At 33.4% G+C, this 13,534-nt stretch overlaps 1 protein-coding gene across 2 annotated transcripts in view; it reads right to left on the reverse strand.

Moving 5' to 3' along the window:
• Pdcd4 (Programmed cell death 4) overlaps positions 1-13,534 on the reverse strand; it is a 135,680-nt gene that overhangs the window by 8,746 nt on the left and 113,400 nt on the right. Inside the window, exons 5-8 of one of the 2 annotated variants that reach the window (XM_085807584.1) lie at positions 11,883-11,980; positions 11,639-11,753; positions 11,190-11,297; positions 10,580-10,690 (exon numbers count right to left, since the gene is read on the reverse strand). In XM_085807584.1, the coding sequence (XP_085663710.1) occupies positions 10,580-10,690; positions 11,190-11,297; positions 11,639-11,753; positions 11,883-11,980 (432 nt within the window). The remainder of the gene's footprint in view (positions 1-10,579; positions 10,691-11,189; positions 11,298-11,638; positions 11,754-11,882; positions 11,981-13,534) is intronic. The other variant, XM_085807585.1, reaches the window with a different exon arrangement.

The following is a 13,534-nucleotide window of genomic DNA, read 5'->3' on the forward strand; positions in this document are numbered from 1 at the left end:
TATTAACCTTTTTATTTTCCTACAGGACTTTAAAAGTCCCATCAATAGAATTCCTCAAAAGGACGTGTACGTTTAATAAGATACCACTGAGGCTTTAAAAGTCCTGGTATTTTGAAGTTCTTTTAACCAAAATTAGGTGGCAGCAGGAGGTTGTTTTGTATGGTAAAGATTTACAAAACTATTTAGCTACTAACACATTGTTTGAAATGTCCATTTTGGAGGAAGTGCTATTGCTTAATTCTTAATAATTGGATCTCTGATTAACTATTATGCATATTTTTTATGCATGTTTAATTGTATTTCACCATTCTCCAGTAAAACAGCAAAGTACAGGTGTTCTGCAATAATAACCTTTTGGTCCTTTTTGTTTCAAGACAATCCCCTAATACAAATCATGTTGACCTTGTGTTTTTGTGTACGCACATGTTTAAGTACATCGGCCCTTCCAGTGTGCGAAATCAAAAAATTGCAAACACAAACAGTATGCATCACAAATGTACACTTCCTTGACGAAATAACAGAAGGAAAGTTCTGTGCATGATTTTTGAAAAGTACATGAGTGTTTTACCCCCCCCTTTTTTTTGCAGACATAACTAAGATAATTTCCTAAACTATTTCTCAAAAGCATGCAAAACTTACAGTGCTGAGACAAAGAATGCATGTTCTCAGCTGTGAGTCAAAATAACAACATCAATATTTCTTTGTGCTTATTGTCTAATAATATACCGGATGACTCCAAGTGCAGCTTGATGCTCACTAGAGAACTGGAACACATTGTTTTTGTACACATATTTCACACACCTAGCAGAAGCATGCCATAAGGTCTCACTGACGAAATGACTTTGGTTTTCTTTTATATGCAATACAGAGAAAATCCATGCATAATCAGATGCCCAAAATCACTTTTTTGGTTGCATATAATGAAATATTAAGCCAAGCTACATAAAACTCATTATTTTAAGAACAAGCGAAAGTTAAGGGAAATACTGTAAATCGGATTGGCAGGAGTACGATTGGAAATCGGGAAGTACAAGGTTCGTACACATTTCTGCACACAGAAATTAAGTACTTTTAAGGACCATTAATGAAAAAAATTAAAGACCTATGAGCAAATGGGAACTGAATAAATTCAATTAAAAATATTATTCTATGCCTAAATTTCACTTTTGTAATATCATCTTAAAAATAAAATACAAGGACAATCCCCCAAAATAAGGTCTTCTATATTTTTAGATATACAAAGAACCGTTTATTTTCTATAATTGCTACATCACTTTAAAGATTGAAGAATGCTTTATTTTTCAACATAATCACCATTTCGGACGATGCATTTTTGTAGACGCTGTGGCAGTTTTACAATGCCCATGTCATACCAGCTTGCTGCCATGCCCTTCAGGAAGCGTTGAACCTCATCTTTCACCTCAACATCGGAGCAGAACCACAGCGGTGAAGAAATTCGTGGGAAGAATCAACCCATTGCCATTTGTGGTCTTCTGTCAGCATACGCGGCACCCATCTTGCACACACCCTTCGATATTGCAACTTTTCCGTTAAAATTCTGTGGATGGTGCTTCTGGAAACCTCAGGAACCAAAATGCAGAGAGCAGCCAGAGTGATCCTCTGATCTTTATGCATGAGTTCCTCAACTTTCGCGATTGTCTCATCACCAATTGACGGCCTCCCACTCCTTTCTTCGTCATGAATTTCAGTGCGACCGGCTGTAAACTCTCTACACCACTTGCGAACGTTTTTCACATCCGTCAATAGGCGGTGAATTTCAACCAGTTTAACGACTTTTGCGTTCAAAAATCGAATAACTGTGCGCACTTCGCACTTGGCGGTAACGTTTATCGGGATCTCCATTTCGAATGGCTGCCAAGCCAAGACTGAGCATCCAAGCGAAGCGCCTGCGTGCTTATGTGGTAGCAGAGAAGGCACCACTCACAGCAGTGTTGCCAACAACCATATTAAAACTTTCTCTACGTCCCCGAAAAATAGGAGACCTTTTTTTTTGGGATTGCCCTCGTAGATCCCTAAATAGTATGCATTATTACTAAACATGAATTAATTAACATAGTTATTAATAAGAATTGAGAATAAAATAAACTTCATGCAGTTTATCAAGTAGTACTAAATATTTTACACTTATAATAGGTTGGACATATTTGAAAGAAGATGAGTGACATTTACATTTTACTAATAGTCAGCTTATGTTGATTTTTTCATGTCTCATTTTGTCACATACTTGGTCAGTCTAGAGCATAGGTTCTCAACCAGTGGTACATAAGAAAAAATAGGTGGTACACAAAGAAGCAAAGTATTTTTAACTATCTATTTAAAAAATTAAAACCCCAACATCCTGATTGAATTTTTTCTCTAACACTCGTAAATTTATGCGATCCGAGCTTTGTTCAAGAGTGGTGGTGGTACCTTCTTTTTTCTGAAAATAAGACATCCTCCGAAAATAAGCCCTATCGTGATTTTCGGAACTTTTTGTAAAATAAGACATCCCCCGAAAATAATCCCTAGTTAAAATAATGTGACAAAAGAATTTATTAAAAAATGCTGTTGATTTATTAAGTAATAATATGTTTAGCTTTCCTAATACTTGTATTTCAGAGAAATGTTTGAAACAAAATATTCCGAGAAATTAATTGTTTACCTCTACAGTTCGTTTCAAATTAATTCTTGGAATTTATTTTAACCAGTTCACCGTTTGCCCTGAGAGATGCATTCACAGGAAAAGCATCGTCATCCGTTAGCATTGGTAGACTCTCGTTGTGGTGAAATTTGGGCTGAACCGTAACCCCCGAGACTCATACAATGTAGTGACCTTTTTCCAACCCCCACAGAATGTGTCGAAAATCAAAAGGGGCGATTGATGGGTTACTTATCTTGTCAGTGGTGTCACATTATGATCACAGTGGGGCTGCTTCAGGAAAGTAAAGGATGGGGACACTTTCTTCAAATAGCTACCCCCTCAACATATCTTACGAGATCCACAACAGCTTTCTCCCTTTCTATTAACGAACAAAGGGATTTGCATGTTATCTTTTCAATTCTTAAAGGCCATCAAGAAAATAATAAAACAAAATTCAAGGACATTTCAAATACTAGCTAATGCCCTTATTTTTACTTTATATAAAGCTTTTTCTTGACAATTAAAAATTACATTTACATTGTAATAGATTGCAATAGATTTGGAGATGGGTGCAGGAAGTGGAAGTGGGGTTGGGTGCAAAGGGAAAAATATCTGCTCTAAGGACTACACCAGTCTTTGTGTTTTCTGTTGCCCCTTAGGGGGTTGTTATTCAACATCCTTCAGTGTGACAGGTATGCTGTTCAATCTGATTTGAACAGAACTTCTAAATAGGCTTTCACAGGTGGTGAAAGGGGGAAAGAAATACTCTGAGCCCAGTTTTAGACACAAAATGTTTACCTTTGAATGCGAAAAATGGCACGAAATGTTTGCGATTTTCCTAACGGCGAACTGGTTAAAAATACAAAAATAGTCAGAAGTCTACATCGAGCGACAGTGCAGATATACAACGTTCATTCGAGTCTTGTAAATCTGATTTCATACGTAATTTTATTTAAAAATAAAGTGAATAATTTTTAACCCCAGTTAAAATGAGTACAAAATGAAAGAGCTATTCTGTTGAGTACAAAAAGTGAATCGTGGAAGGCTCCAGGGATGTAAATCTTGTAGCATTCTGTAAAGAGATGATGCTGGATCTCCATATGGTTTGTAAATGGCGTGCAGACTATGATTACCTGTGTCAACTGGTGGACCAAGGAAATGAGAAAAAAACGCAGAATTGGATCAGGTCAGCAGCCGTTATTTTCTGAGTTGTAAGACTGCATCTGGAAATGGATTGCAGGCAGGAGAGCAATGGCTTTGGTTGTGCTCAGGGCTGATATTCAAAAATTTTCCCTTGAAACAGCAATTGAATTTGATATATCCACAGAAGAATTTAAAGCATCGTCACACTGGTTGGACAACTTCTTTAAACGATATGAACTGTTTCTAAGGAGATCAACAACATTGTTTAAGTTGGAAGACAATGAAGTTGTTAAGCATGCACTTGCATTTAAGCTTTTTTTTTATGGTATGAGACCGTGGTATTCCTAGGCCAAGGAGCTCAAACGACAGTTCACCACACGGCTTCTTCGTCAATTTACGCTCCTTCTACCGATTACGATAGTGCACGTGTTACCTGTATTTTGGCGATTCGTCTAGATGGCAAGAAAGTATCGCCATTTTTAATCACTAAAGGTAAAAAAGACCAGATTCAACGTGTTTCAGGAATTTATGTCATTGAAACTGAAAAAGCCTGGTGCACCCAAGCAGTTATAAGAAAGTGGGTTAATTTTATGCTGCCACTGCTGTTAAGGGGTCAGAATAGAGGTTTACTAGTTTGGGATTCAGCCAGTACTCACTGCGCTAAAGACATGAAAAACTTTCTTGCTGAGATGAAGATTGGTCAAATAATGATTCTGGCAGGAATGACTGGTTACCTCCAGACACTTGACATTGCAATAAACAAGCCATTCAAGGATCATTTGCGGATGGAAATCAATGAATATTGAAAACAGAATGGTGAGAAATCATCGAGGTAATTTTGTAAAACCAGGCTTACAAGAAGTTGTGTATTGGGTAAAAAATTCATGGGACAAAATAACTGATAGTGATGTTTCCAATGCACTACGAACAGGCTACTTAGAAAAGTATTCATTTATCGATAGCTATATCGCAAGACATGAGAGATTCGGCCCAATGATTCAACAGGAAATGGATTTGGAAGTTAATCAGAATATAATTCAGAATTTTATTTATGACGATGTTCCAGAAGAAGATGACATGACTGTAATAGAATAAATTTAAATTTCTGTATTCTGTGTAAAATAAATATTAACTAAAAATATATAAATATACTTTTATTTTTGCCCTCCCCCAAAAATAAGCCCTAGCATGTATTTTGGACCAAAAAAGAAAGTAAGACAGTGTCTTATTTTCGGAAAAAGACGGTAGTAGTACTTTATAGTGGTGGTACTAAAAGTTTTCAATTTTTGTTTAGGTGGTACACGTTAGTCAAAAGGTTGAGAACCGCTGGTCTAAAGGTTTAGTAAATAGCAAGTAGATTTTATGTCAAACGGCATTGGTTAAAATGAGAAGTTAGATCATAATCAGCATGATTCATAACACAAGACTGAATGTTATTACCGCTGCTGCTTGTCTAGAGAAAGACTTGCTGATTAGAATAAACCTGAAAGGCCCGATGTAGGCATGTTTGGCAAGTGTTGAAAGTTAGTCACGCTCTTTTTGATGCAGTTAGTGCCATAGCTTTGTGTAGAGTTTCAGGGGTTGTAACCCAGTTAATATACTTTCAGGTTCCAATAAGCCATTAAAGCATCAGAGGTAATAAGTTGTTTTGCATTATTTTAAGTCTCACTAGATGCAAAGAATAAGTTTTACTTGAATTTCTACATTTTTGTGTTTTATTTGGTGACTACTGTGAATATTAATGAAAGGCAATAACTCGCTTTAATATGTAGAGATAATTTTTAAGGGTAAGCAGTTAGTTATAAATAATTAAAGTAGGTAAATAGGTAACCTTAGTCATTATGGATTTACATGGCCACTATTAAATTTTATTTTTTAACAATATTTGTTAAAAAAAGCCCTATTAAAATCAAAATCTAATAAAATTTTACAGTTTAAAATACATATAATTTATGACACTGATTTTTAAATGATATTAGAATTATTACACATTAAAAGCTACAAAACATTTATGTTTTGTAACAGCAACACTCAACAAAATATTTATTCGTCATTTTAATTTGAAGCCTTACCAAACATTTTGGCTAGTTTATATCGATTTCCTTCTCTTTAAGCATCTTTTCTAACAATTAGAGATTTGTCTCAATACACAAACCAGTGATCTCGCTACTTTCTGCAAGCTTTATCTCCTAACTTGTCAACCTCTCCACAATGTGCCTATAAGGATTTACTTGATCTGGTAAAAGAAAAACAGTCCTAAACCCCCAACAGATATGAAGCAAATTATCGCTATGCCTGAAAGTAACTACAATATCAGACAAAGGTTTAAATAAGCCTCTTATTTAAAAAGATCTTAGAACATAAATGCATGTTCTGATGCTAACAAAATCAATTACAGCTCACAGTGACGTAATTAAACAAGAACAGTCAAATTCAAACTAAAAATGTGGACTAGTGTTCAAAGATTATACTATTTAATTAAAATTTAATCTGGCTCAGCAACTTTATCATATGAGAAGATAGAAATGGGAAATTATAGTAAAGGCTGAAATCATAAACAATTGGATAATTTACATAATAATGACTGCACATATCTTTGAAGAATAATTTTCTTTATGTATTCAGTTTCTTTCTTCAACACGCTTCCTTTTCATTTTAGAATTTTTTGATTTAATTCAGGATTTCTGTTATTCTAAAAACACTACATGCATTTAGAATGTATAGAGAAAGTGGCTAATTTTATTTCTTTAGTAATATGAGCATTCAGAAGAAATATGAAATATATATGGGAAAATCCAGTTACAGAGCTAGTGTGGCAGAATTTTTAGAATTTAGAGACACACCGAACAACAAAATCTAGAAATGGCAAAACGTTTAGAATTTAGAGTAGGCATTGCGAAGCAGAATTTAGAAAGGTACTAGAAGGCAGAATTTAGAATCCACAGAGATAGATAGCATCAGGTGGGAAAATGCCTAGTACCAGCTCTATGTATGATGCATTAAGACATATTAGATGAATATTTTAAATTGTAAGTTTTCAGTTTCTTGATTACTAAAAAAATCCCTTTCTATAATGCCTGCCCAAGTGATAAGATTAGATTTTGATATTTTCCATGTTTGTGTCTAGTGAAAAGCAGAGAAAATAAAAGGAAGATAAACATGTTAAGAAAAAGATTCTAGTATCAGGAGTAAAACATTCAAATATTATGTTTTCATTGTTCTTCTAGACGTTCTCCAAAAAGTAAGAAATTTATCGCAAACTTTCTGTAAAATACATTAGTCATGTGTTGAACATTTTTCATTTTGTCACATATTTCTTGAATTTTCTAGAATCGTGGGTCTATAAATCTTGCCTTTAAATCCTTCTCAACTTTCCAAGCTGCAATGTCTAAAATGCTAAAGAAAAATTATCCATACCAATTGTGTAACAGCAAAAAGTCAGAAATATTTTGGATAAAAAAAGGGAGGGAAAAAGTGTAAAATTAATTTTATAGAGAAAACTGATGCATATTCTGAGACAATTACATGGGAAAAACTCTTATTATGAAAAAATTAAAAAGAAGACATTTTTAATTAATTAAATAGCTAATTTTGATTTTGCTAAGAGTTGCTTTGTAAATTATGCTTTATAACATTATACCTTGTTTATTTTTCAGATTCAAAATATTGTATAACATGTTGCCAAAATGAAACTTTATAATATGACAGCAAGAAATAAAAATGTTTTATTTTAATGTAATTTTTTTAAATATAATTTCAATATAATACCATTTTTTAATGAAATTTATCAATGTTATGATGTTAAAAAAATTGTAGAAAAATTCTCAGATCTCGGAATTAAAAATTTTCTATAGAAACTGCTCTTAAAATCGCCAAAATGTCGACAAGTCGCCAAATTTAGAACCGTTTAATAAAAGAATTCACATCCCCCAAAAGTGAAATTTGTTTAAGAGCTCTTTATTACAAAAAATGATTTTCAAAATGCTTATGTTTCACTTCTTGCTTAGAAACTCGAGTATTCCATGATTTATATTAGAAATAGAAACAAATTATAACCCATGAATCCATTCAAAAGATAACCATATACGTCAGTGAATTGCCAAAAATATTCTTCTAAAATGCTAATTCATACTCAAAATGGCAACCATAAAAACAGACAGAAATTTCAGATGATTAAAATTAAGGACCTTCTGCTGATTTTGGCTAAAATTAAGGACTTTTAAAGACCAAAAATTGATTAAAAAAAATTTAAGGACTGTACAAACCCTGGAAGTAGAATGTCTTCCTTTCGCCATCCAAAAAATTTTTATATGTGAGTTCGCATTTATAAGAAACACACAGCCACATGTACGAGTACATAAATCAGGCATGCGTAAAGTGCAGTTTGAACATTTTAAAATGAAAAAAGGAAGAATATACCATTAAAAAAACTGCACTTGAAATATGAGGGCAAACAAGATAAGTGGTTGCAACATTTTATACTTTTATCTGTTCTTCATAAATTAGAAATTGTAATCTACATTAAATACAAAAGTAAAATATTTGAATGTATAACGATTTATTAAAAAGTACGTCTTACGTTACAATGCTTGTTTTTGCCCGTTTCTGCTAAAATTCAGTAATGTACTATAACAACAAGCAATTCTGTCTGACTTTCATTTGTATAGATAACCACAAGGCAAACTGTTGTAAAATATGGGCATGAACTAAATTACTCTATGTTAACTCAACAGCTAACTTGGATTAATGTGTAATCCTCTCATCTTTCACAAATGTCTTTGGACAGGAAGGAATATAAATAATTAGCACATTATCTTCATATTCTTTAATGAAAATGACCCATGTTCAAATCTGTAAAAAGCCAGACCTGAATTGAACCTTCAGCTCATCCAGTTGAATGGAATTAATCACAAAAATTGGATAAAGTGCACAAACAACCTCAAAACCCAAACAAACCTGAAGCTGATCACAGCTTAATGGATGATTAACAATAAATGATTCAGACCTTATCAGGATATTTAGATCAAATGGACAACTGATCCTAGAAGAAATTAGCTCAGTTTTCTCAATATACACTCTGTTGCAAAAATATATTCGCACGAAGAAAACAATTGAGCCACACCTACGAAACATGGCACACAAATGTGGTTTGGTGAATTCTGTAATTGATAGAACTTGTAGCACCAGTCAGCATTATGGAGCGATACAACACGTGTCTAAATGCCCACTTGGTTGAATGTGAAAGGGCAGGTATAGTGAGTGATAAGTACTTACAACCGTGCTGACAACTACCTTTAAGACACACTCGACAGCACTAAAACCAGCTGTCCGACTTTGAGAGGGCAGACTGCCCAGCACATTGGTCGAAGCGATATGGTTGTCTCTTGCTGGATCTAGTGGCTCAGAAAATGCACAGTTTGTGGTTCGGAACATCTCTGGGCCACCAATGCATGAGACGATAATGCAATTCGAAGAGCTGCCACGTCCATACCAACAATTATGCTATTATCGATTCAATGCCATTTGCTAACTCCCAGGGATCCCGGGGCATCCAAGGTTAGAATTTGCAGAAGACTAGGCGATGCTGCACCCAGATCTCGATGTCCATTAACACGCCTGCTTGCCATTGGCACTCAATTATATAAGCAGTGTTGTCTTGCATGGTGGTACTTTAGCTCAAGCTGGATATTGTCTTCCTGGAGAAATGCGATCTTGGTGACAAATTATACTTTTTTCTTATGGGGATGACTAACTCAAATGTGTCTGGAGACAGAGAGGTGAGTAGTCCTATGTACGATTGGTTACCGACTGCCATACAGCCAGAACACAAGATATAACAGACTAGGGAGTGATCAGCTGGGACAGCCATTCACCACTAGTTGTGCAACGAGGTACTCTCACTGCGCATGCTAGCAGGTCATCCAGGTTCTGTTTTTCAGCAGGATAAAACTTGGATACATTCAGCACAATATTCGACTATGTTTTTGACATGCTAATGTTCTCGACTGTCCTGTCAGGTCTCCAAACCTATCCCTATCGACATGTTTAAGACATGCTGGGCAAGCAAATTCAGCCATGTACTTATACATTCGGACTTGCTGATCAGTTGCTCTATTTGTGGCACAATCTATTATAGTGCCATTGGAAACTTGATAGACTTTGAGTACCTGCCTGTATATTTACCAGGGCGCTTTACTACCTACTGATTTTCACATTCTTTTTCTTGTTACTCATAAATGAAATGCCTTTTTTTACCCCAGTTTTTGATAATTTGTTATCTACTCGTACTACTGCCAAGTTTCGTAGCTATGACTCAATTCTTTCTGGATGCATAAATTTTTTACTACAGATTGTGTAAGACATTGATAATAAAATCTAAATTTTGACAAAATTTTCCAAGTTATTATTTAGAATATGTGCAAAGCACTGGAAGAACAAGACTTTATAAGACAGCGTAAAATACTTTATCAGAATCCTTTTATTATTCTGTGCTCAAATCACATTTTAAGTTAACTATAAAATTGATATTGAAGTGTGGTAATGACATTTCTACAATATACAAATTTCATTGCTTTCTGCAGTTATTTAGAGAAGCTTGATGAGCACACAAAATTAAAAAATGTTTACCCAAATTTTTAGTAATATCGCTTCTTGAATTAAATACAGCTGATCTTAAAACTTTTATGATGTTACAGAACTTTTAAAGTTAATATTTTCTGAATAAAAAAAATCAATTCAGATTTTATTTCAATCAAATACTTCTTACATAATAAAAATCAAGTACTCAAAACATACCCTTGTCATTTGATCAGGGGTAACGATAACACTAGATGCCAAAACCTGGAAAAGCTTACACATAAGATCCATTGTTTTTTCCCGCATATCTTCAATAACCATTATTACAGCCTGTACATTTAATAATAAAATATCAGGTTATTACAAATTAATTGAAACATCAATAATAAATCTTTTATCGTTTTTTAACATAATAAAAATTATAAATTCATTTTAAGGTACACAAATCAATATTTGTAATAATATTATGCTACTTAAATCCCACACACATAGAACATAATTGATTAACAATTTAAGAACGATGATTTATATTTGCATAAACACAAAAGAGGTGTAATAAATCCATACTGGTTCAAATCCATAGTGGCAACAGCTATGTAAAATTTACAACTTTTTTTATAGTAAAAGTACTTCCAAAATATTCCTATAACAATAAGAAAAACAATTTAGGGAAGTAAAATCAGTCACATTTTAACCTCAAACAAACTATTGGTTTCTTAAATGTTACCACAGTGTTTATTCTGAATAACATCGATAAAAAAATAACTAGATGTAGCTTGAAATAATTTTAAAAAATTCATATGAAATGGATTATGATTATAAAACTCACTTCAAACACAAGTTCATGATGAAAATGGGGCACTTCAAGCTCTTGTATACAACGGCATGCCTCTGAACTATCACCCGAACATATATATTCTTTCAGTAGCAGATGCATCTGAAATATTTATCAAATGAAAAATTCACACCATAACATTTAAACAATTGGGTATATATTATTTTGAATAAAATATAACAATAAAGGAAAATGATTATTAATAAGCAATGCATTTTTCTTCTTTAAAATAGCTTTAAGTATTAAACAGTCTGAAAACAAAATAGCAAAAATTTAAAAAAATTTGGAATTACACTTTTCACAGATAAGTACTTTCAGAGATAATTTTTTCTTCCTTAACATAACAAAAATGTATAAACACCAGTCTTATATTTTAATATCATAATACAAAATAAACAATTTTGATAATGAAAATGCTGCTAAAGAAATAAATATCAACAAACCTGGTTGATTAAATACTTCACAGGCCTCATGCCTCCACCAACGCCCCATACATTATCCAAACGCACTAGTCCATGTTTCATACTCAAAAGAGCATCAGCATGTTCCAAAGCAGCTCTATTTCAAGCAGAGAAAGATTTAAAAATTATAATCTTTGCATCCTACCTTCAATACTTGCCACACACCAATGTAAATAATTGCACAAATTTGCAGTAACTTGCATATAAAAGATGAAAAATGTAATACCTTGCATGCATGCACTCTACTTTGCCCTTATAACTTTGAACAAACTTTGGGGGCAGACAATCATCGGCAACAGCACGGGCAATGAAATTTCCCAAAACCTACAATATTTGAATTAAATAATGAGTAATATAGCTTCAGATTTTATACATATGCTTAATTAAGTTATAAGAAATTGAATAGATGGAGCACAGAAAAACATTTACTGGAATTTTGCATAAATTAATTATTGGCTACATCAGACAGACGAAAGCATCCAAAATTTAAACATGCACACATACTTTGCAGCACATTTAAATATATTTGAAAGAATTATTTAAGAAAAATACCCACAAGTAAAAGAATACATACCTTTTTTTCTACAATGGATAACTAAACCTATCTTCTATTTCTAGTGCTGATGCAAGGTTTATTGAATTTACATAGTTTGATGTTAATTTTTTCAGTACTTTGTTTTTCTGAGTATGTTTACAATTTTTTTTTTTTTTTTTTTTTTGTATAAATACTGACTAAAATTAAAATAAGTACTGTAATTTCCTGAAGAAATGCCGCGGCGTTTACGTGTTTAAAACTTAAATTTTCAGCAGGTGCAGCGTTTCTACCTATGCGGCATTTAGGTGCACTCACCAGAATGAAAATTAGGTTGGGTTTTTAAGTATTGAGTGTTAAGTAATCCTTTTACCCTGTTGGTAAACAGCTTTCAACTAGGCCAGTGGTTCTCAGCCTTTTGACTAACGCATACCATCTAAACAAAAATTGAAAACTGGTAGTACCACCACTACAAACTACTACTACCACCACCACTCTTGAACAAAGCTTAGATCGCATAAATTTACGATTGTTGGAGAAATAACTCAATCAGAATGTTGGGGTTTTAATTTTTGAATTTAATAGTTAAAAGTACTTTGCTTCTTTGCATACCACCTATTTTTTCTTGCGTAGCACCGGTTGAGAACCCCTGGTCAAGGCCATTGCAAACTGCTGTACTGTGGGAAAGGAATTTAGGCAAAATCTTAACTGCATTCTTATCAAGAGAGAAGAGAAACACAGTAAAGTAAAATATACAATTAGGCAAAGCAACAACTTTGTGTCTGTCACAGAATTTAACCAAGACTAATAACTTCAAAGTTGAAGAGGTACAGGTTCCTTTTCATCAGGAGCAGAGAAATTTTGCAATGAAGGGAGGAGCCACAGCCGTATTTGTACTAAAAGCAAAGTAAAGCAAATAAGAAGGTATAATATATTTAATTATGCCAAAGCACTCGAAGGCTATCTGCCTAAGGGAAGGGATACCTTCGTGGACAGATTTCTAAAGAGCAAATAAGAAGACAGCAGAGAAACAGCAACAACATGAAAAATTAAGTTAACAGAAATTTAAAAGCATTAGGAAGGACTGGGATGATATTAAAGTCATTAATTAAACAAGTTAAATTTTTCAGTCATTAACTAAACAGGATAAAAAGCTTCAAGGAAATCCAGTTCAGCAACTGAAGAAGCTTCCTCAATAATTTTTGTCAAAATTGTGAATAAATTTCCAACTATGATAAGCTCTTGAAGATTTGCTTATTTTCTTTTCAAACGTAAGATTCACGTTCCGATGGGAAACTTTCAATGCTCTTTTAATTTGCTGATATATCTGAAACCACATTGACAGC

Source organism: Stegodyphus dumicola, chromosome X1 (genome assembly GCF_044657685.1).
Source record: "Stegodyphus dumicola isolate Sdum_Otavi_A_Nest chromosome X1, ASM4465768v1".
NCBI lineage: Eukaryota > Metazoa > Arthropoda > Arachnida > Araneae > Eresidae > Stegodyphus > Stegodyphus dumicola.